We start from the raw sequence: 25,473 nt of genomic DNA, 5'->3' as shown, positions 1-25,473 counted from the left end.
TAGAAGTACTGACGGTTCAGGTTAAGATATATTTTGGGGGCATTTTTACCTTTAGTGCTTGGACAGCAGAAGAGAGACAGGAAATGTGGGGAGTGGACAGTGGGGGAAGACATGCAGCAAATGGTCAAGGCTGGGAGTCAAACCAGCGACCACTGTGGCGAGGACTATAGCCTCTGTACATGGGGCGCACTTGTCCACCGGCGCCCCAAACAATGTAATTTTCAAAGCTATGAGGACCACAGACAAACAGGCAAAGGCAGCAGAATTGAATCTAAAAAATGCACGTCGTGGCTGTTGTTACTCAAAAAAACGTAAAACCTTCCCAGTGTTTTCTGGTGCATTCATCTTTAGGAAGAGACAATTGCTGTGATTTTCCTTCAAGACCAAAATAACTCTTTCCGAGTAGCTTTCTGAGACGTATTCAATCAACAAAGTACAGGGTTGATGAAAGAGCTGAGCGGTGAGATGGACTTTCCAGCTTCTGGGGGAGTGTATCCTGATCGAGCTGCAGAGTGGGGTTGTCCTTTAACATTGTGAAGTCTTCAGAATGATCAGTTCAGAGAAGCAGAGCAACAAGTCTAGAGATGACGCCAACGTCTGTATATCTGCTCTCATGAAACTTTACTGAGGTTTAGTGGACATCAAACATTTTTACATTATATGTATATATTAAAATATGGATCTGCATAATAGGTTGGCTTTAAAGGTGCAGTGTGTATATTTAGGAGAACAGAATTGGTAGAAATAGAAAATAATATTTGGAAGTTTGGTTAGTGCATAATCACCTGAAGATAAAAATGGTTTCGTTTTTGTTATGATATGTTTTTGGGCATTTTCTTCTTGATAGGACAGAAGGAGAGAGAAAGAAAATGCAGGGAGTAGAGAGTAGGGAAAGACGTGCAGCCAATGGCCGAGGCTGGGAGTCAAAACAGCGACCAATTAGACCATGGGGTTCCCAAACTTTTCAGCCTGCGACCCCCAAAATATAGGTACCAAAGACTCAGGACCCCCACTGTCCCTCGAACTGACTAAATGTGGCTTCATTTGGCTGGTCTACAGAAAATGACCCTGCCTATATGAGCATGTGTCTGTGTTTCCTGTGCTGTTATGAATTAATCTACTGCTACTGATGCTTTTGATAATTAACTGTTCACTAACCCTAAACTTAGGAGTCATCTGGTAACAAAGAAAGACGGAAAACTCATTACACTTTATATTTTCAAGGTTTTATTTCAAGTTTAGCTACTTTTTTTGAGGATATTATTTACTTTAATGGGTAAAATGTACTATTTTAGATAACTTTAAAAAGAAAAACATTCTGGAAGACATCTCATAGCCCCCCCATTTGTGTCTCGCGACCCCCCAGGGGATCCTAACCCACACACAGGGAACCCCTGACTTAGACCACTAGACCACCAGCGCCCCAGAATGAGCCTTTTAAAACTACATAGGAGCAAGATCCCTTTCATGGAGGCCGCCAACTTGCACCAGCATGTTTCTACGGTAGCACTGAAAGGATAAACTAGTTACATACATGTTGTTGTATTCAGTGAGTGACCTCCAAAATGCACCAGTTGGAAGAGGAAGAAAAAGAGCAAGAGAGGGGTTGTTGTTGTTGTTGTTGTACATGTTTTTTTGATAGACCTTGTTGATGTTAAACACTTGACTAATGGAGGATCACTTATCATGCATCACAGCAGCTTCTTGTCCTTGAGGGCCACTGTCACTTTAAGAGCTTCACAAACAGGGGGGGATGAGCAAGGGAACATTTCAATCTAGAATCTGACTACTAGATGTCTACACACTAAACTTTTAAAATCAAGAGATGCATAAAACAGATGTCACAGGTACAAACCATATTTATGTCATTTTTTTTAACACAATTAATTCAGGCGTCAGGGTGTTGGAGAAAATTGGCGACTGAGTCTCATTCGACGCTGACGCTCAAACAAAAGCCCTCTCTCAAAATGAGCAGCAGCCTGAGAGCGTCCACAATGCCGTTCTCTCTGAAGTATTTGACTGTGTTGTTCAAATTAGAAGTTGGCTTTACCCTCAGCTCTGTGTTGTTACCCGCAAAGAAAATAATTGTACAAACAGTGGTTTCAGATGGCGGTGCGTGGAGCTCATGCTGCGGCATTGTGGGATTTGAAGTTCGGGAAAACAAACTGTGTGTAAGGCTCTTTGAGTTTTGTTTGATGGGCTCCGGGAGAGCCTTGTATGGATTTCTCCTCCCCTGAGGGGTTCAAACGCTGAGCAGTGTAGCCGGGAGCAGCATGGAAGACAAACACTGATGTGGAGGTGGTGTTCGCAGGGCGAGGGAGCGTGGGGCCGATAGCTGAGCGTGGATGTGTCAGTCTTTACTGTGACTGCGTGGGTGGAAATCCAACATTCCTGAACCCTCAAGTAAAAACTAATGACTAATCCATCGTCGCAGTCCTGATTATGAGCATTGCATCCAAAACTAGTTGGTTTTTACAGCTGCTCAATCCTCCATTCATTTATTCTTTCTTTCATCCATTAAATGATTCAGGACTTCATGAATTGTTGGCCTTTTTTGTGACCAACTGCAGTTATAAGTTTAATTAATTGCCAATATGATTGAAGTTGTGCCTCCATTCAGACGCTGTTCAATTAGAGGATGAGTCATGACTACGGCTTTTAAAAGACGACCATTCATGAGATAGAAAAAAGAAGTGATGATGAATCAGTGCAGCAGCAGTCATTTATCACCAGGGTGATGGACTCAGCTGGACATATACATTGTGAATGCTTGGAGGCTTGAAGTTTCTATGATGCATTGAGCAACTTTGAGTATTTATCTTTTTAAGCACCAGAGAGACTAATGCACAGTTTTATAACTAGCAGGCTGGACTACTGTGATGCTCTCTTTTCTGGTCTTCCAAAGAAAACAACAAACAAACTACAGTTAATTCAAAATGCAGCAGCACAAGTTCTAATTACTTTATTAGTTTTTAAGGCCCTGCACGGCATTGCACCAGACTACATCTCTGAGACACTTTTACTCTACTCCGGCTCCTCTCTTTTCCTCAGAGTAGAACATAAACCTTTGGACCCTTTAGTGATGCTGCCTTCAGCCACTATGCTCCAGGACACTGGAACAGCCTGACAGAGGATCCAAGGGGAGCCGGGGATAGACCTGGCTTTTATGTCAGGTTTTACGACTAGAAACTTGAAAAAGTTGTTTTTTTTTAAATCTCAATGGGACCTCCTGGTTAGATAAAAGTTAAATAAAATAAATTAGTTAGTATAATTTAGTATTTGGAATGCAATTTTATATTTTTATGAATATTCTATGTTTTGTTTTATTTTAATTATTTACTTTTTATAATTTAAGGTCAGATTTTATTGCTATTTTTTAATGCTTTTATCCATGGTAAACTTTTATCTTATACTTAGTACTATCTCCATTATTTACATTTCATAATTTTTTTTCTGAACTATTTCCTTTGTTGTTTAATTCTGCACATCACTACTTGTTAATCTGTTTCTGTTTAGTTTAGGCATCATCTATTTTTATTCATTAATTTGTCAAAGCACTTTGAAATGCATTCAATCAGTATGAAAGGTGCTTTATAAATAAAGCTTGATTAATTGATTGATTTGTCAAAGGACAAAATGCTTGTAACAAGCTGCTATGCATAACACCACAGCCTCCCCTGCTGCATCCCACTGCCTCCCTGATCCTGCCAAGAGGTCTTCTTTTTATGTTAACCATGCTAATGCAATGACAAGTGCACAATCATAGCTCACACTGTGGCAAACATGCCTGCTGTTTTAGCTCCTCTGTGAATGTTCAGTAGAATAAATTGGTTATAAAGAAAAGCAGGGTGGAGGTGAATATGGATTTGGGGATGTGGTGATGATGAAAACTCTAAACCAGTCACAATAAAGAAGCTGTTTTTATTTAATTGCAGAGTAGTCACAGAATAATGTGAACACAGCAGGGCTAATGTGTAGCCAGAGGCAGGTGATGTGGGTGATTTGAACAGAAAATTAGTGCAATAATCTTTGAAACACCATAAAAAGTGTTTTAAAACCTGTTAAAATGATCATGTAAGTCACTGTTGAACTATTTTAAACATAATAATTATCTTTATGTAGACTTAAAAATCATTGACAGCAAAGCCCTCATTAAGATGCAAGATAAACAAAAGTTATAGCCCTTAAAAACAGACAACAATAAAAAGTATTGTTACTGAAGGTGCAATCAGAGATAAAAAGTTTACAGCTAAAGATCTAAAATGACTGAAAGAAACCAGTGCATTCATTTTTTAAGTGCTTTGTAGTGAGTTCCAAGCAGATGGTGCAAAAAAGCCAAAAGCAGTGTAAGTCCATTAGAGCTGGTGTGGTGTGCTCCAGAGGATCATACTAGCATGGAGGCTATATAAGAGGTTAGAATCCATGTTTATGAATAGGGTTGCCAACTGTCCTGTATTAGCTGGGACATCCCATATATTGGGCTAAATTGGTTTGTTTCATACGGGACCTCAATTGTCCCGTGAAATGACTATTAACTCTTGTAAATACAGCAGACTGCACTCTACAGATCCTAGATCAGATACAACGGCAGTGGTAGGTCATGTGTCATCACACCGCCTGTCATCCAATCACAGGCCCCTGCCTGAGGCCCCTCAGGCGGATCAGTTGTATACAGCGCAAATGCGCCAAGTCCTGCAAAAACTCTGGCTGTGCAAAAGGACAAAAGACTGCTTGAGTCAGTCAAGAGCAGCAAAAAAGTTTCCATGGAAAAAGTGAATTTGTTGAGTCGTACTCCTCTTTTGCATTTCTTTTTTCTTTTGCCTGTTTTTTGATGTAAAGAGCCATATTGTGGTTTCTTTGAGGTTTGTTCATATGAGGTTACATAATGATACAGTAAGGATTAAAGGGAATATACACACTTTCTGCATTTCAAGTGGAATCATCCATCCATGCATCCATCCATTTTCTTCCGCTTATCCGGGGTCGGGTCGCAGGCGTAGCAGTCCGAGCAAATTGACCCAGACATCCCTCTCCCCAGCAACACTTTCCAGCTCCTCCTGGGGAATCCCGAGGCGATCCCAGACCAGGCGGGAGATATAATCCCTCCACCGCGTTCTGGGTCTACCCCGGGGCCTTCTCCCAGTTGGACATGTCCAGAACACCTCTGAAGGAGTCGTCTGGGAGGCATCCTAATCAGAGGCCCGAACCACCTCAGCTGACTCCTTTCGACACGGAGAAGCAGCGGCTCTACTCCGACAGGGTTCCCACACGTACTGGAAAACCTGGAAAACAGTTGACCAGTTTTCCAGTACTGGAAAATACCTGGAAAATGGGAGAAAAAATAAAATGTGCTGGAAAATCACAGATAGTCCTGGAAAATGATTCCAACATGGCTGCGTGCGACCTGACCCGATTAACAAAACACATCCCCATTCATTGAAAGTTGAGTGCATGCTGTGCTGGAAAAGACAGCGACACTGCACAACTTTTTTCACATCTTTTCTCCTTCACTTCATAATCATGCATTCACAGAAAACGGGGGTATATTGTTTATGTTTTATGGTACATTTGGCTCAATTACCGTACTCTAGCTCAGTTGTTCTCAAAGTGGGGTCCTGGGACCCCTGGGGGTCTGCGAACCATAGGGTGGGGGTCCGTGAAATAATTTGAATACATTTCTAGTAAATTATAAAATTGTGCTGTGTCATTACAAAACAGCATACACCATTGTTATGATACCATTTGGTGGCTCGAAGGGATATGTGAGTCTTGCTGCTGTTAATTTTCTGAAAGCGTTCACAATTACTTGAAAAGTATAAATGCTGTCATGTTGAGTCCACAAGGAATGAAATGAACCTCTGTTTTAAAATATACAAGTGGTATTTACCTGATACAAATTGAAATGTTATCTGTTTATCACTATGGTACAGGTCTGAAGTATTTACATTGATACGTTTTACTATAAAAATAGTTCCAAGGGCAACTAAGAGTGCAAATGGTAGTAAGTGTGCTTTAGTGATGGGAAGTTCGGCTCTTTTCAGAGAGCCGGCTCTTTTGACTCAGCCCCCAAAGAAGAGCCGGCTCTTTCGACTCCCGAACGGGTGTTAATTTAGGATCTAGCCGTATATTTTACCTTAACTTTGAAAAAAATAATGGTTTGTGTTGAAAACCCTTTTACGTACAGTGTTTTTATGAGAAGCCTTATAATGCCCAATTTTGTGAATTTATTCTTTTACAAAACCCTGATCCTAGGGTTAGGGTTAGGATTAGGGTTAGGGTTAGGGTTGTGATTAAGGTTAGGGTTAGGGTTGTGATTAGGGTTATGGTTAGGGTTGTGATTAGGGTTATGGTTGTGATTAGGGTTAGGGTTAGGGTTGAGATTAGGGTTAGGGTTAGGGTTGTGATTAGGGTTAGGGTTAGGGTTGTGATTAGGGTTAGGGTTAGGGTTGTGATTAGGGTTATGGTTAGGGTTGTGATAAGGGTTAGGGTTGTGATTAGGGTTAGGGTTAGGGTTGAGATTAGGGTTAGGGTTAGGGTTGTGATTAGGGTTTTGGTTGTGATTAGGGTTGTGATTAGGGTTAGGGTTAGGGTTAGGGTTGAGATTAGGGTTAGGGTTAGGGTTGTGATTAGGGTTAGGGTTAGGGTTGAGATTAGGGTTAGGGTTAGGGTTGTGATTAGGGTTAGGGTTGTGATTAGTGTTAGGGTTAGGGTTGAGATTAGGGTTAGGGTTGTGATTAGGGTTAGGGTTGTGATTAGGGTTAGGGTTAGGGTTGAGATTAGGGTTAGGGTTAGGGTTGTGATTAGGGTTAGGGTTAGGGTTGAGATTAGGGTTAGGGTTGTGATTAGGGTTAGGGTTGTGATTAGGGTTAGGGTTAGGGTTGAGATTAGGGTTAGGGTTAGGGTTGTGATTAGTGTTAGGGTTAGGGTTGAGATTAGGGTTAGGGTTGTGATTAGGGTTAGGGTTGTGATTAGGGTTAGGGTTAGGGTTGAGATTAGGGTTAGGGTTGTGATTAGGGTTAGGGTTAGGGTTGTGATTAGGGTTAGGGTTAGGGTTGTGATTAGGGTTAGGGTTAGGGTTGAGATTAGGGTTAGGGTTAGGGTTGTGTTTAGGGTTAGGGTTAGGGTTGTGATTAGGGTTAGGGTTGAGATTAGGGTTCGATTGTGATTAGGGTTAGGGTTGTGATTAGGGTTAGGGTTGTGATTAGGGTTAGGGTTAGGGTTGTGATTAGGGTTAGGGTTAGGGTTGAGATTAGGGTTAGGGTTGTGATTAGGGTTAGGGTTGTGATTAGGGTTAGGGTTAGGGTTGTGATTAGGGTTAGGGTTGTGATTAGGGTTAGGGTTAGGGTTGTGATTAGGGTTAGGGTTGTGATTAGGGTTAGGGTTAGGGTTGTGATTAGGGTTAGGGTTAGGGTTGAGATTAGGGTTAGGGTTAGGGTTGTGATTAGGGTTAGGGTTAGGGTTAGGGTTAGAGTTAGGGTTGTGATTAGGGGTAGGGTTAGGGTTGTGATTAGGGTTAGGGTTAGGGTTGTGATTAGGGTTAGGGTTAGGGTTGTGATTAGGGTTAGGGTTAGGGTTAGGGTTGTGATTAGGGTTAGGGTTAGGGTTGTGATTAGGGTTAGGATTAGGTTTAGAACCAGAACTAAACTTAAGCATGCAGAACCAAACTCATGCAAACAGAACCAGAATCAAACTCAACCAGAACCGAGCCAGACCCAAACCAGACCCAAACCAGACCCCTACCAGAACAGAACCAGAACCGAATCGAACCAGAACAGAACCAGAACAGAACCAGAACAGAACCGGAACTGAACCCAACCAGAACAGAACCCAACCAGAACCCAACCAGAACCGAACCAGGCTTGAACCAGAACCGAACCAGAACCGAACCAGAACCGAACCGGAACCGAACCAGAACCGAACCAGAACTGAACCAGAAACGAACCAGAAACGAACCAGAAACGAACCAGAACCGTACCAGAACCTAACCAGAACCTAACCAGAACCGAATCAGAACAGAACAGAACCAGAACAGAAACAGAACAGAACCGGAACTGAACCGAACCAGAACCGAACCAGACTTGAACCAGAACCGAACCAGAACCGAACCAGAACCGAACCGGAACCGAACCGGAACCGAACTAGAACCGAACCAGAACTGAACCAGAAACGAACCAGAACCGAACCAGAACCGTACCAGAACCAAACCAGAACCGAACCAGAACCGAACCAGAATCGAACCAGAACAGAACAGAACCAGAACAGAACCAGAACCATACCAGAACAGAACCAGAACTGAACTCAAGCAAACATTATTAATGTCCTCAGGTTGGCATTGAGAAAAATCAGATGCCTCAGCTTGGATGGGCTGATCCGATTTCTCCTCTCAGTGAGTATTTGCCCGGTCTTCAAGAAGACTCTCTCTGAAGGAACAGATGTAGCCAGGATACACAGTCTCCCCTCCATCACCTGTATCCTATGTCCTCACACGTGATTGGCCGCATGGCCGCCATGCTGACCAATCAAAACAAAGTCCTGCTGTGAGCAGAGCTGGGCCTGAGCACTGTGAGAGCTAAGCAGCAAAAGGAAAAAAATGGGAGCCGGCTCTCTCTCAATGCGAGCCGGCTCTTCTGATTCACTATAAAGCATCGACTCTCAGAGCCGCAGCTTTTGATCATGACACATCACTAATGTGAATAATCTGTGTTACAATTATGAGGGTGCCATGGACAATTTTCTCCCTGGCTCCAAAAAGTTTGAGAACCCCTGCTCTAGCTAGCAGGAGTGCAAACTCCCGATAGTGAAAACAAACGGAACAAAAAGAGCGACACAGCTGCACAGAAACTCCACGTTGTAGACATCGCTGATCATAATAGACATCGCCGTGCAGGAAGACAGTTTACATTTTTTTAAATCTCTGAGAGATCTTCAAATACAGAGTGCGTCTTTACACCGGTGCGATTTTTTCAGAGTTTATGGTAACTCAAATAAAAGAACGTGACATTTGCTTTGTTTCATATCGACCACTTAGCAGGATGAATATCATGATGAAGCAGGTATATTTTGAGTTTGAGTTGAGTTGAGAAACATTTGTGGCCATTTTTGTCATTCAGATCTATTTAGGTCATTAAAGCACTGATCCTCTGATTATTATTATTATTATTTATTTATTTCAGTAAGGCAGCTTCCTGATTCCTGTGCTGGCTGTTTTGTTTTTTTCTTAGCTCATTTTATATTTTTCGAGAAAAGAGAAAGCTGAGATGTTGCCCATCATTGTTACTTGGTTGCACTAATAAAGTGAAGTGCTGTACACCTGTGGTTGCATTGTTCTATTATCAATTTGCCATAATTTTTAAGTATGTAAGAGATGATTTCATTGATAGCCATAGACTTCATGTCTTTCAATGTAGACTTCCACTGAGAGGAACATATTAGACTATTTAGGAACTAAATTAGGAACTAAATTTAGACGGTCATACCAGCTTGATCATCCATGAAAATGTCCTGGAAAATGATCTCTGGAAAAGAGTGGGAACCCTGCTCCGAGCTCCCTCCAGTTGAATCAGAATATGAATATACGCTGAATTCACACATCATGCTCACACCACCATGGCACTGTGCACCTGTTCCTTATTTAGTAGTGAGAAAGTTGGCAACCCTATTTATAAATGAACAGAGAGCTGTGCAAATCACACCTATCAGATCGAGAGGACCATCCAGGATGTTGTTAAAGATTCTGACATATCTTTAAATATGATACAGCAGATGAAGTAGGCTACATTTCATGGTGTTAATGAGCTCTGTGTATCTGATTTCTTCACACAAGCAGAAAAATGCACTAAGTGATAAGCAACCAATGTGATGCTTGTTGCTGTGTGAGGGCGTATTTTATTGCAGCCTGGGTGCCTCTTTGCACTTGAGTCAATAGTGCATCCATCACCTGGGGACTGTCTCTTTAAAACGGTTTATTTAAGTTGCTGTTTTGATGTATTAATACTCTGAATACTCTCTGGAGTGAAATCTAAATGTAAAAACAGAAAACAGCAGCTGATTGGCATCATGTCAGAAGAGACTGGATTCCCAGAAGTCTGTTTTCAGAATACCATCCACTTAGTTTATCAGGTGGGCCTTGTGTCTTTTGAGCATCTTTGAGGTTTTGATGCCATGGATCATAATAAAATGAGATGATGATGGAAGCTTACAGAAAGTCTCTCTGTAGAGGCATTTATAGTGTTGTTTTCATCTTTACATGAAGGTTATGGTAAACACAAAGGTCTCTTAAGAAGCTGAAAAACAGCAGAAATGAGAAGCCCTAAATAAACCTTTGAGACCATTGAACATAACTACGTCAGGAGGGAGCTGTAGCGTTCTGCTCTGAATAAGAATCAGCTGTTAGCTACATTTAGCTTTGGTCTGAGAGTCAGGGTTAAATTAAGTCAAGGACACACACATATAAACACACACACAGACATGTCTTGTAGAAGATAAACAGAATATCCACTCATCAGCAGCAAATGGAATGATGGCACCACACCCAGAACTTCTCTGCACCTCTCCCTTCAAACCACCAATTAGCTGACTCACTTGAGACTGAACCCACCAATCAGACATCAAAGCCACTTCCTGGGGCAGGGGAAGGGGAAAACACTCCTCATGGCACCCAGAGGGACTCAGTGAGGTCCTGGAGAGCTGACAGCTTCAAGGCCACACAATCAGCCGGTTACTTGAGTTATATGTTTATGGTGCAAACAAACTTGTATCTCCTTTTGAGTTCTGTCTGTGTGTGTCTCTGTTTGTAGGCCGACAGAGCTGTTCCGCAGCTGCAATGTCCAGTCCGACCAGGGCGCCATGAACGACATCAAGCTGTGGTCTAATGGGACGATTAAGATGCCGTTCATGAACATCCCGGTGCTGGACATCAGGAAGTGTCTGCCTGACATGTGGAAGGCCGTGGCTTGTTCCTTGCAGATTAAACCCTGCCACAGCAAGTCCAGAGGGAGCGTCATATGCAAGTATGTCTTCCCACCATCAAGTTATAAACACACACTAACTAGCATCACATGACCAGGAGGAGTTATACATATTTATACTTGCCTATTTTAAAAATATTAAAGCTCCTGTTAGCAACTCTTGGTTTGTAATGGATTTTGGTGTACCTCTTACCTCTGTTGATTTTGTTCTGCACATGTCTTATCCTGCTGTTTTATCACTTAGATATCTCACCGAGGCTGTTTCTGCGGCATGCTGGTAGATACTTTATCCGCCATCAATCCCCTAGCCGTAGCTTCAGACACTAAATTTTATCATACAGAAATAAACATCCTTTGTACTGATGGTCTGATTTGCTTTAGGAGCTCATATATATTAATTTCAGTCAGTTTCACACCCAGCTGAAAACTCTTTACAGGAGCTTTAATTTTCTACAACACCAGAGTCACTGCACTGAGACAGAGATGCTCTAATGCTGGCAGTTCCGGTTGTCATGTCTTTTCAAGTGAGCCAGATTTCCTTTAGAAGTTAAGCCCCATTCACACTGGATTTATTTCCAGAGCTGAGATGGGATGATGTTATGAGAACCTGCCCTGGTCTGTGATTTTTATCCTGTCCTGAGGGTGTATGCAGGTAATTTGAAACCCCAGAGTCGTAATAGTTGAAGGTGCAATTACCCTCTGTTTTTACAGGTGACCTCACTCACCCACCTGTGATTTAAATCCATTCACAGCAGCATTTCATGGAAGAGGGCAGTGACTTTTAATTCTTCTTCTTTGGTTTTATCTATGATATTTCATTTTTTATTAGCCCATTTGTTCAATTTGCTTCATTATTATTTATCAGTCAATTATTTTCTCTCTTCTGTGACTGCACAGAATGAAACCGCCCAGCCACTGATGAGCGGTCGGTACAGAAATCAAGTACATGAAATTTGACAGACAGGTGGAGGCCATGCCCTTCTACCAGGATCTGCTGTGTCATGTTAAAAAGTGTGCATGTGTGTGTGTGTGTGTGTGTGTGTGTGTGTGTGTGTGTGTGTGTGTGTGTGTGTGTGTGTGTGTGTGTGTGCGTGTACTGCGTCCCTCTTGGCTATAAATCTTGTTCAGCAGTTTGTCAAGTACAACCTTCCTCTGAGGTTCTAATCTCCCACTTGTCTTGAATGACATTACACCGTGACATGCCGTCCACATCCAGCTTCAGGCGGAGTGTCGTGACAGCCCAGCCCAGCCCAGCCCAGCCCAGATTACCACCCTCTTCACCTTGAAGTTACACAACGAACCGCGTTATGCTGATTTATTCTGATACGTTTTATTTTAAGCAATGTTTGAGGATATGTTATCTGTCCTCAGGTCAGATTGTGTGGACATCTTGACCCAGTGTGGGGACAGGAAACGTTTCCATGAAGGCCAAACTCCAGAGAGGATCTGCGAGCTGCTGTCACCCATTGATGACCCTGAACGCTGCATTCCTCTCCACAGATACCTCAGTGAGTCACAGCGAACAGTGCATGCTCAACAAGGGGACACACTGACTGTGAGGGTTTATTGACGATCAGGATTTGCTGCTGAGTTTAGAGAAGATAGAAAATATCAACAAGTTACAGAAAAAAAAATGTATCATACTAGATCCATGCAGACAGATCAGCCGGCGAACACACGTGTGGCCACCAGGGGGCAGAGAGACACAAAGACAAGGCAATCTAAAAAAGCTGTTACGGCTAACATTTTAGCAGTTTGTGTGACTTAGAAAAAAAGAAAAAGTGGCATCTGATTGAAGTTGTGTTTCTAAAGTGCCACTGAAAGTTATACCAACCCTGAGTGGTGCATCAGTTGTCGACTGTTGCTTGGAACAGGGTTGATGAAGGGCTGAGACAAAATTACTTTAACATTTAAGCCAGAACAAGGAGCTAAAAGAGGCTGAAGAAAGAGGATATTTGATCAATTTACAACATTTAGTGCAGAGTGTGACGAAGCTATTATTTGCCTTCAAATAAACATCATTCAAGAGGAATTAGAGGAAATGGACTTACTATTATATAAATTGTCTCCTCTGTTCTCTCATTATAATTAGAGTTTTTATCAAATGATTTTAAGTGAGGCGAGCAGCGGAGCCTCAACACTCAGGTCAGGATTAGAATGTCCTCACAGCTTTTTAATATATTCTCATTTGATCTTGTCCAGATATTTTTTGGTCACCAGAAAATGAATCCTGGTATATTGACTCGTCTTTTATTAAAATACCGCAGCAAATATTTGCTGGATTCTGATGAAATTTGGAACACAAATTCATGTCCCCCTCAGTATAAAATATTTATGATTTTAACCCTCCATCAGATTTTCATCAAGTGCCATGATCAGGACCTTTACCAGTTTTCTCAATTCATAGTTTTAAGTCACGCGGAAGCCTGGAGGGCAAAAAAGAGTACAGTAAATTGACGGCTTCCATTGAACGCTCTATGGAGCTGCAGTCCAGACTTGTTAATCATCCATCTCTTCAGAATAAGGCATATTTATATCACCTGACAATCATTGCCACTTCAAGTTGGTGATGTTTACATTTATCTAAACAACAATACTTCCCTTTACACCGCCACCAGAATGAAAGTCTATGAAAGTACAGACAGCTAAATTTATTTTTGATCCGGTCGGGTCAATAACGCTGCAGTTTGAGAAGTGTAGGGCAGCGGTTCCCAAACCTTTCAGCCTGCGACCCCAAAAATATTGCTGCCAAATACTTGCAACCCCCACTTTCCCTCAAAGTGATTTAATGTGGCTTCATTTAGCTGGTCTGCAGAAAATTAGCCTACCTACATGAGCATGTGGCTGTGTTTCCTATGCTGTTATGAATTAACCTGCTGCTACTGATGCTTTTGATAATTAACTGTTCACTAACCCTAAACTTAGGAGTCATCTGGGAACAAAGAAAGGCAGAAATTTCATTACATTTTCTATTTTCAAGGTTTTATTTCAAATTGAACTACAATTTTTGTCAATACTTTTTACTATAATGGGTTAAATGTTCTATTTTTAGATAACTTAAAAAAAAAAACATTCTCGAAGACGTCTCACGACCCCCCATTTTTGTCTTGCGACCCCCCATTGGGTCCCGACCCACACTCTGGGAACCCCTGGTGTAGGGTGATAAATTCTTGGTCATCAGAGCAAAGGTGACTGATATCTTTCATGCAGATGTGTAACACTGTCTCTCCCCCCAAAAAGTTCACTGTCAAGCCTCAGCACTAAATATTAACCTTCTCCTTAACCTACCTTAGACCACCTTGTGTCAGAACGAATACTACATTGACTACACATACATGAATTCAAATACTCTGTGTTTACTTCAACTTACCATTAATGAAATGTTCACTCATAGATGTGTGGACTTTGATCGTTGCTTTGTTTCCTCACCAGGGACAGCGGAGCGTCTAATATAATTAATTAATATCTCCTCCTCTCAGGATTTTCTTTCTCAGGTGGTATTCTTAAGAAGCATAACCTGGGCTTGTCTCCTCATGTAATTGAGCAGCAACTGTCAGGCATTCAGAAAAAGGTTTTAAAAACAGAGTTGGCATCAAAGTCTGGTCATTTCCCTGTAGCCCGTAGCAGTAGGAAGCCTTTTTTGCCCTCCAAGGGGGTGGTTTCATAAGTGAAATCACGTGAAAATTATGATTATCTTGCACCTGCACACTAACCCCTTCAATCATTTCCTCCAGCTGCCAGTCCCCATGGCAACAACATCATCGAGGAGGTCATCCATCCATGCAATCCCAACCCCTGCCCCAGCAACCACTTATGTCAGGTCAACAGGAAGGGGTGCCTCGATGATCTCAACTGTCAGCCATACCTCTGTGTGCCAGGTACGACCTCTCTCATCATCAGTCCTGGGTTTCTTTTTGACTCTTACAATCATCAGTCTGTGCTCATCCTGAGAGTTTGCATGTCTCTGCTCTCTTAAAGGCTGTAAACTGGGCGAGGCCTCAGAGTTCCTGGTACGGCAAGATTCTCGCATCCAGGTACCAACTCGCATGGGCCCTTCTGGATGCTTTGAGGTGTGCAGCTGTGGTCCGAGTGGGCGCCTGGAGAACTGCGTGGAGATGCCCTGTCTGGACACCAACAAGCCCTGCGTTGTAGGAGGACAGAGGAGGAGTAAGAGCTCTCTTGTGTGTCTCTCTGTGTGTCCTAAAAGCCCGCCCCCCCAAAAAAGACCACAAAAAGTCTAAAAAGGCTTTAAAACAAAATGCACTGGTCGTGTGTGATGGGAGTGACAATGATGGAAAGGTTTTGGCACGCTTGGTGATCTGACATCCCTGTTTGACACTCATGAAATAAGTTGTTAGTCATTACTTCCTGTGGAGTTAAGAATTAAATCTGGACAGGAATGATTTATCTGCTGCCGCTCAATTAGTGTAACAGCCCACTGCTCTCTTAATGTCATGTGCTTTTCATTAAAAGTTAGAACATTGGGGTGGGTGGGGGCTTTTTGTCTATAACATCAGAAACTTTTGAAACTTGTCTCCTAACAACAGTCGATGTTGGTTTCCTAACTCATACAGATGCAAGTTTTGTCATTGATTATGAACAGATATTCCTGCATGTCCTTGACTGTAAGTTCCTGTTGAAGGTGTAGTGTGTAGAAGTTAGAACATGTAGAGGTCAAGCGGTCAGATTCTAGTTTGAAACGCTCCCTTTCTCACCCCTCTCGATGAAGCTATGGGGGCCTTCGTGGACAGGAAGCTCCTGTGATGCATAAGCATGATCCTCCATTTGTCCAGTTTTTATCATCAAAAACATCAATCAATATAAACTATTTTTGCACAAAGACAACTCTCTTCTTCTGCATCTTCCAACCGGTGCATTTCACGTAGCCACTCACTATTATACACTGAAACCGATATAAAACCCTTGTTCACCTTCTACCAAGTCCATTCTGCTTGATTATGACACATTGCTCCTTTAAGTCTCCATACACATGCACTCTGCTCCTTAACATGTCTTGACATCACTGGCAGACCTTGATGCATGAATTTGAACTAGACCCCGTCAGTTTACTAAGACAACTTCTGTGTTACGGCGAATTAAGCAGGTGACAGTCCAAAGAAGAAGAATTCACATCAAGGGAAAGGTCGTCTTGATAATCAAGTTTACGCTTAACAGACTTTAGCTATTTTGCGTCCGTTTTTCATTACTTTACATTGTTTTACAATATAAGATACTTGATTCTGATTGGTCAAAACCCCTTGACAACCCCTTGACAACGGTTATTAACTTTCACTAACATGAGCAATGCAAACTGATCACACGTCATGTCAAATCAATCTGCGTAAAAGAGTTCCGGCACATTTTGTTTTTGCTTGTTGACACCACAGACCGTAAGGTGAGGTGAAACCATTAGTTTTCGTTAGCATCATATTGGTAAACAATATGGCAAAAATGTTAGTTCCGGTTAGCATGGTTATCATGCAGGCTACGGCCATTTTCATATTGGATCCTGTACAGCAATATTAGCAACAGCAGCAGAACAGGTGAAGGAAACTTATGGTAAGCAATCGCTACAAAAAAACTTAAACCATGAGCGGTGATGATGATAACCGCAGGGTTCAAAGTCGTGACATTTGCCTCATTTATTTTTAAAGGTATGTAAACCGCAGAGCTCAGTGAGAAGGAGAGCTGGATGAGACCAAAAGGCTTTAGATTACCCAAAGTGTGTCATTTTCCCAGAGATCATACATTTCACCTCTCACCTTATAAGCAAACTATACACCTTAAATGAACTTACAGACCTGATTCCTTTTTTATTATGGAGAATTATGATGTTTTAAACTGCAACAAAATCCTGAGCAGGTCAAGTGGGATGGATGGTAGAGATACGATGAGTTACCTTGTTGAGAACTTGTGTGTATTTCAAAATCTGAAGTTTTTTGACACCTCAAGAGCTCTCATAATATCCAACTTCACAACACTTAATAACAACTTGAAGGCTGATAGGACAGTATTTAAAAGTGGAAAACTTTTGTTATGTCATCCATCTTGAGTTCTTATCCCTGAACCCGAAAGTAATAAATGTCACCTGTGCTCCTCTGTACTCTGGGTGAGGTCAGCTGGTGGGTATAAAATGCTGTATAAAGCATTTAAAAGCAGCTTTTTACATGACTATACCTAGTAATGACTATTTCTGCAGTCAGTTAAGTATGAGGGATCCATTTCTGAAAAAAATCCTGTGACACAGATAGAAAAGGAGTTCTTGCTGCTCTGCACATTTCAGCTTTTGGATGCTTTATCGCTTTTCCAACAGGTTTTGTTTTTCACATTGAAGCACAGTGATTTATAGTGGCACTGCAGATGTAGGGAATGTGTGCAGAACGTGCCAATACCTGAAGCCCTCACACACAGGAACCCATCATTTATTTCACCCTTTTCATCTTCAACATATTCAGTGCTTTTCTAAAATCCCAGCAATTGAAATTGAGGCAGTGTAAGAAAAACATGGTGCAGTTTTGCATGGCTAAAAGTGGGTAACAATTATGGAGGGTGGTCATGCTGCTGTCACTCATATTGTTATTTTTGATTCTCTCATTTTGGGGCACAACGGGAGTTCCACAATCTCACCACCTTAGCTTTGGCACAGCTATTCAATTTACTAATCACATTTTTATGTGCTTCCAAAGCAAAGCATCTTTGTTTTCATTTTACTGTCTGCTTCATCTTCCCCTCCCTCCTTCAGTTTTTCTCCGATTTATGGTTCCTCTAGCTTTTTCCTTTTATGTTTGTTTTTTGCCTGCACTTCTGAGGACGAGTGAGCTGCTCCACTATTATTGAAGACAGATGTTTTCCTTGAATTGGACTCCTGCTGCTTTGTTTTCTGTACAGCCGAACTCCAGTGAAAAGTCTGTCAATTTAAAGTCCTGTTGTCTAACAGCAGGGAAAGACACATCACCGAATCAGACTTACCTTTTTCAGAACCTTCAAAAAGCTTCCCTACAGTTCAGCAGGTACATGTTTCACCGGGATGTTCATGGTCAATTTGTTCTTGGCAGTGGGCGAAAAAGAGTGCACACTCACAAAGAGAAATGATAAATGCTTTGTCATTTCCCACTTCTCTTAATGACCCATTCTGGATTTGAGTGCTCGACAGTCATCCTGTTGACCTTTAACAGCAAAGACTGAAATTTCAAGAGCGGCACATTTTTACTTGGAGTGCTTTCGAGCTTTATGTAGCGTTCTTTCCAAATCACTCCCCATCAAGAAACACCTTAATCAGGAGGAAAAGACCTTGTCCTTGTTGACTTAAGAGCTGCCTGATGGAAGAACCAGTGCAAGGGAAGATCTTGACAACTGAACTTGTGAAAAAACAACTTTATGGTGTAAGCATGGAATATGTAGCATTGTGTAAATCTGAGTATATTTGTCTTTCTTAATGCAGGTTTTTGCCAAGTTTTCTACTGCCAGCTATCACTTAGGCATGAAGAGGGTACACTGTAGATGATCTTTTGATGGTCTGGTACAAGGGCAAAAGATGCATATCACCGTAAAACAGTCAATCAGCCTTTTTGTGAACACACTTGTGTTATTTTTTCCTGAGGAAACATCTTTTAAATTTAGTATTTGCCTTATGTTGGTGTTATTTTTAGTTTAAAGTTTAAATTTTAATTCTGCCTAGGCATATTTATTGATAAAGCACATTTCATCAAAAAGGCAATATAAAGTGTTTTCCACCAGATATGAAAAGAGCCATTACAAAAGCCAGAAAAAACACAGTTAAAGACAACGTTTAAAAGTCAGAACAAGCTCTTAAAAATCAAAGCAAAAGACAAATAAAAGAGGAAGGTTAGAATATAATACGATAAAATTGCAGCATTGAAACTAGTAATATTCTAATAAAAGGCAGATGTTAACAGGTGAGCCTTCAGCCTTGATTCAAAAGAACTGATAGTTTCAGCAGACATGACTTTTTCTGTGAGTTTGTTCAAGATAATTGTACCATAAAAGCTGAATCCTGCCTCTACTCTGGGGACAGAAAGCAGACCTGTCCCAGAGGACCTGCGTGGTCCAGATGGTGTGTAAGGACCTCAAAATTTGAGTCATTTGAGCAACTTTCTTGGTCTTGGTGGGGACTCTAGCAGCAGCAGCTTTCTGAATTAAATGCAGTTGTGTGATTGATTTTTTTCGGGAGACCTGTAAAAACTCTGTTACAGTGCACTGAAGATAAATGCATGAACTAGACTTGTCTAAAAGTAAAAACTCATAAAACAGTCAAAATTGAGCTTATTTTATAAAACACAGCTAAACACAGGATCACAGTCTGCGGGTAATCACTGCAAATTGGTTCTCTGTGTGTGCCTACCAATAGCAGAGCTAGCACCATCAGCCTTCAGTCCTCCTTGCTGGTTAAGGTTAGCATGTCTGAGCTTGTTACACAGTGCTCTGGTTGTGTTAACCAGACACAGCCTACTTATGACTTTATCTCCATTTGTTTTTTTAAATACAAGATATTAAACTGTGCTGCGCTACAAGATGCCATCTGTCATCTGTGCTTGTTTACATCTGGATGGTAGAGCATTACAGCTGTATGGCAATTGCCACTGACAAGAGCTATATCCCCAGCTAGATTCAACATATGATCAGCATTTGAGACCTATAATAAAAATATTTATACCTTCTTTAACAGACTAGTCATTCTGTTGCTGACTAGCAAAACTGATGTTGTTACATGGTTTAGTTGACTAAACGTGCACATCCCTGTGTTATACCAGCTGGTGTAAGGGTATATTTGGCTTAGCATTAACTTTGAGCTAAGGAAACCTTGCTTAGTTTCAAATTTGAAGAAAATCTACATACAAATACCTCTAAACCTTACAACTTACATTTTGTATCCCTTTCCTTTAATGTACGCACAAACAGTAAAATGATGTGGTCTGACTGGGAGTTATGTGCTGGAACTAATCCTTGCCAAACATCTGTTGATCCATCTGCTCAGTAATTTTAGTTCAAACCTCTGCCTCGTTGCCGGGGTATCTCACATGAGAGAGGTTTTGTGAAGTCCCCCCACACCCAGCTGTTTTTCACCTGAGCCAGGTTTACACATTCCACCTGCTTTCAGTATTTACAGCATTTACCCTGTTGAGCTTTTCCATATGTTTTCATGTTACAACCACAAGTTCAAATGGATTTTATTGGGGTTGTATGTAGTGAACTAACACAAAATAGTCCATAAATATTTAATATTTAGGAGGGGGGTCACAGTGTATTAAAAAAAAAAATTAATAAACATAAAAAGCAGTGAACACTTTGCTTTGAAGCCCTCACCAAGACCAAGTGCAACCAACTGCCTTCAGGTTAAGACATGCATCAGGATGTCTGCATTGTTTGATTGCTGTCGTAGGATAAACAAATGGTAAAGAGCCCAAAGAAGTTTATTAAAAATCAATGTCGTTAAAACTGTAACATGTTGAAATCTCCAATGATGATAAATACTCATACAAACAACTGTTGTCTAACCTTACCTGATCACCACAAGGCCCAAATTCATCACGTCGTGTCTTTAAATAATAAAAACAGATCCTTGAGACACAGTTGTCAGTATGGACTCTCACAGGCACACGTGGATGATTTGCTGTATCCATACAACTCTAATACTTATACTTAAAGCTATGATAAAATATATAACATGCTGGATGAGAGTGTAAGAAATCATTCTACCTGCACCAGTCAATAGTACCTTAAAGTAGTGGTTCTCACCCTTGGTTGTTGAGAGAGAAATAAAATGACAGTACTGTACAGGGACATAATTTGTCTTGTTTGAGCTGTCCCAGACCGACAGTGTGTTGGCTGTGTGAGTTGCGGCTGTCAGTCCTGTCTTTTATAAATTTGACCCAAAGTAAGTCCTGGTTCTTAAACTGTCGTACAGCACAGGGGCGGTGTAGTGTGTGATCAACTGTAAATTGTAATTAATACAGGCAAATGCAATATGCATATTAATCACTCTTCACTTAACAGGCTGTTTGCTGCCTATCGAAGATTGGTTGGAGGTCTAGAGCTTTAAGAAAACAATCTTGCTCACATTAAAAATGGATTCTTTGTTTATATTCAGACTCTGAAAGTAACTGTGTGTATAGAGGGAAAGGAACTGACAGAGAAATGCTATATCCAGGGAGGCTATACAGATTTTTGACTTTGATCTTTCAGAAAAATGTCTACTTTTTATTTAAAACAGATGTGTTATTTTCACACCAATGACAAAAAAGCTTCATGAGAAGACAGAGGGACAGAGAGAGATCACCTGCAACTTGATGTCATTTAATAAAATAACATAGCTCGTAAATGCACTGCATGATAAATGTCAGCTTATTTTTAAAGAAAGTATGGCAGTGAATCAGGCTTTGAGATCAGCACATGGCTTCAGTCACCAAATAACTGCTCCGGACATTGATTTAGAACAAAAGCTGTGCCTGAAACACAGTTAGTCTATTCCTCTGTGTTATATACAGAATCAGAATCAGCTTTATTGGCCAGGTATGCTTGAACACACAAGGAATTTGACTTAGGTAAACTGTGCTCTCTTTGTACAAGGCATAAGAATAAGGCATACAAATGAAAATAAAATAAAAATAATAATAACATCAGCTATAAATACAAAAGAACAACAAATAGGCATGACTAATATGTACAGACTAACATAATATGATAAAAGTGCAGTGGTGAGTTGCAGATGTAGTTTTTACATTAAAAAAAAAAAGTAGTTAAATAATAAAAAAAATAGAAATATGGAATTCTGCTCTGAGAATTCTTGCATTGTATATATACCGTCCTTATTATGTAAATGAGGAGCTCCTTGTTCTCAGAAAATATGATGTTCCAACTTAACTGTCATTGTATCCTCTTTTCTGCAGAGGTGGGTCGAATTGGGGCTAAAAGTTGTTTTTAAAACCACTTAAAGAAAGCAGGCTAATAAATCAAGAGATTTATTCAGTTGGTCTTTCAATCTATCTCCACTCTGCTTCAGTGCAGCAGCAGACAGCGCCACACCCACACGGCTGGGGCGTCGCAAACTCCTACAGTGTTATTTATGAGGTCACAACTCAAATAGGTTGAAAATCAGGGCCGTAAAGGACATGAAAAGTTAGTGTAATCCCAGTTCTTTGGCCAAAAGCTCTTAAGTTAACATCAATAGTAGTTATGACAGGACTGCGCCTTATTACAACCACAAATAAGCAAGAAAGCATGATGCATGTTCATTAATTTTTAACCAGTGGAGTCTTTCGTCTATGCCTCAAAATGGAAGAGAGCCAGTAACAACACACCATTAACTGAGAGCAACCATTTGTTTCCCTCCTTATCATTAATCGTCATGTAATGTAAGCAAACTTGGTAAAATTCATCATCACCAGAGGACACTTCTCAGTTTTTAAGAAGTTAACTTTTTCCTTGTGTAACGGGAGAACAAAGGTTGTCTCCTCTGTGCTAGTATTCCCCGGGCTGATCCAGAATTTTAAACAGATGAGTTTCAGATGTGCTATAGAAGAAATTCAACCTGCAGGGCAGCAATGGGAAAAAAATCACTGCTCTTAGAGGAACATGTTAATCAGTTATCACTTTTGACATCAGTAACAAGCATTAAACATTTTACAATATTGTACCATTTATTTTAGTCTCAAGTTTTACCTACATGACCCACATGTATCTGTCTATCCCATTTCCACTCAGTCTGTCTGTCTGTCTGTCTGTATGTTCAGTCTCAAAATCCCAGCACCTCTTTCACCTGTCCGAACACTGACAGGGATATTGGCCCAAAACTCAGCAGCAACTGGCAGAGCACAGCAGTTTGTACCAGTTTCAGGTTCACATCAGCTAAATTGACTTCACTGTCAGTCAGCATGAGAGCTGCCCTGTTTTGTGCAAAGTAAGAAGGGAAACCAGAGAAGAGAAAAAAGCTGCTCTTTCTTCACAGGCGTTTTGTGGTGGAGGTCATTGAGACGAGACTCGGTTTTCAAGTTCATAACCTTTCGTGCTTTTAGCTTTTATTGGCTCCGAAAAATGCTCAGCTTGAAAATCTGGGTTTCTTGATATAAATACTGCAGTAGTGATGCGTCTGTCTGAAGCAAACAAGACCATCACAGAGAACACAGGTTGTTTCTATATAGTTAGTGTTCATAGTTAAAAATGAAGGAGTGGGGTATGTGTCAAAGGCAGATGGAAAAAACAACTATTTTTACATTCTCTATAGCAAAGATTCTGAAAGAGTGATACATTTCATTCTCTAAAGACAGCAGTGTGATATGTGTTGGTAAAAAGGCTATTCAACATGTACAGGACACAATCATTAAAGATAATAGACACAGCAATTTGCTAAACTTGATTGTTTTTTTAAATGTGCTGTATGAATAAAGGGGATTGGATTGGATTGGAAATATTTTGTACAAAGTTGACACAACTTAGAAGCTCCTGACTGGAGCTTTTAAGGCTTATTCTTTCCATTAATATCATTTCCCATCAGCCTTTGCAATTGTACAACCATATAGATCAAATACTGGATAATTATTGTCACATACCAAGAGGTACAAGAATATACACTAAGTAGAGAAGTAGCCCCAAAACACAAGAATACTATGGATAAAGATAGGACTCTGCATATAAATCAACTTAAAAGTAGCAAAGTCCTTATTAGTGTATGTTATGTCATTTGACTTTACAGACAAAAGTCATGTGAAAAAATTTGTCACCAGCTCCTTGTAATAAACTTAAGGCAGGTCTGTAGATACCATGAAACAAAGTCCTGAATCGGCCTCCATTACTAACACTTTGTGCTACACCTGACTGTGACTTTGGTTTTTGGGACTGTAAATCATCACATCGTCAGCATACAGCATCATCCTGTCCATTTCTCCTCTGCTGTCTCTCTGAATGTGTTGTTTTGTGTTCCCACCAGGCCACGGGACATCTTTCATGGTAGAATGTAACACCTGCTCCTGCTTTGCTGGTGACTCCATCTGCTCCAGACGAGAATGTCTCAGCTACGACAGCTTGGATAACGACCACCAACACTTTACCGGTACGTCTGTGTTTGTTTGGACGTTCATCACCTGCTTTGCATGCGCCTGTCCTTCAACAACATAACAGACACTGACACATTTCCCTACCTTTGGATACAAAGCCAACAGACTGTTACGCTATGTTTGCTGACCAGCAACATCAGAGCCATCTGGGCTTTTCTGCCTCTGGACTGATTATGACCTGGTTGCGCTCCCAGCTGGCACATGACCGCGTACACATGTATATTTTTCCAATAAGAACAAGTAGGCAGCAAACTGGACACTGTGAGTCTGAATTACTTTTCTGTTAGTATTATGAGCCTTCACATTATAAGACTATGTCCATGGAGAATATTTTTATGAGCCTGATCGTCGATAATCAGTGTTAAACATAATAATACCTTTATTTGTATAGCACTTTTCAAAACAGGTAACAAAGTGCTTCACAAAAAATAATAAAAACACAATAAAAACAGAGAAGCAATAAAATCAAACAGACAGTAAAAGCAGAGATAAAACGTTAAAGATTAAAATAAATTCACAAGATAAAAGCTTTACGATAAAAGTGTGTCTTGAGTAGTGAAATAAAATGAGGGACTGACTCTGCAAGTCTGATTTCCTCTGGCAGGCCGTTCCACAACCCTTATGTACCCGTATTCAATCCTGTCAGTTATATGCATTTTGTTGCAGGGGGAATTTAGGGGGAAAAAAACGTATGTGGCCTTGTTTTTGACATAAGAATAATAATGTTTTTTATCATTGATTAATCAATAATTGATCGTTAACATTTCCAAAGATCGATTACGGAAAAAACTTAAAATGTACATCCCTAGTTTACATAGATGAAGCATCCATTATCCAGTCAACACCCAGTCATCATTCTTGAACAGGCCTGCTCCATCTCTCTCACTTTGTTCCTGCTCACGCCATATAACCACGGATAGCTCTCCTCTTCAGAGAAGCAACTTATTCAGAGCCTTGATTGGCAAAATTGCTGCTCTTTGTCTGAGTTTATCTTGAGTGGAGAAAGTAAAATGTCAGAGCATGTTAGGACAATAGTTCTTCCATCAGCATCTAGAGGAAGATAGGGATGGTTTACTGTCAGTGTTCATCCTGCAACTTACTCTGAGTTCATGAGAGTTAGACTTTTATTTTACAGCTACATTAACTATTTCAATAAACTGTTTTTATGGATTTGTATTGTATTTGTGCTGTTTTGCTGACACTTCTTGTTGATCAAATTACTAACTGAGACAGTGTTACTGAATGCAGGATGCCCTTAATTAAAGTGATCAAGTTAAGTTTGAATTTGAGTTAAACCCAGGGTACAAACCCACCCCACTATACCCTCTACTGATAAGTTTAGCAGCCTACAACATGGCTCCTCGTGTCCCCCAAAGCCTGAGATTGATAAGACAGATAGCAATAGCAATTTTATTTATAAAGCACATTTCCTTACA

At 40.7% G+C, this 25,473-nt stretch overlaps 1 protein-coding gene across 1 annotated transcript in view; it reads left to right on the top strand.

Moving 5' to 3' along the window:
- The window catches only part of reck (reversion-inducing-cysteine-rich protein with kazal motifs), a 100,174-nt gene that overhangs the window by 47,605 nt on the left and 27,096 nt on the right, over positions 1-25,473 (top strand). Inside the window, exons 11-15 of the mRNA XM_034705797.1 lie at positions 10,797-11,009; positions 12,339-12,475; positions 14,702-14,845; positions 14,946-15,134; positions 23,911-24,033. Of these exons, the coding sequence (XP_034561688.1) occupies positions 10,797-11,009; positions 12,339-12,475; positions 14,702-14,845; positions 14,946-15,134; positions 23,911-24,033 (806 nt within the window). The remainder of the gene's footprint in view (positions 1-10,796; positions 11,010-12,338; positions 12,476-14,701; positions 14,846-14,945; positions 15,135-23,910; positions 24,034-25,473) is intronic.

The sequence above is a fragment of the Notolabrus celidotus genome, chromosome 17, assembly GCF_009762535.1.
Source record: "Notolabrus celidotus isolate fNotCel1 chromosome 17, fNotCel1.pri, whole genome shotgun sequence".
Lineage (NCBI taxonomy): Eukaryota > Metazoa > Chordata > Actinopteri > Labriformes > Labridae > Notolabrus > Notolabrus celidotus.
This window is presented reverse-complemented; position numbering and strand designations above follow the sequence as displayed.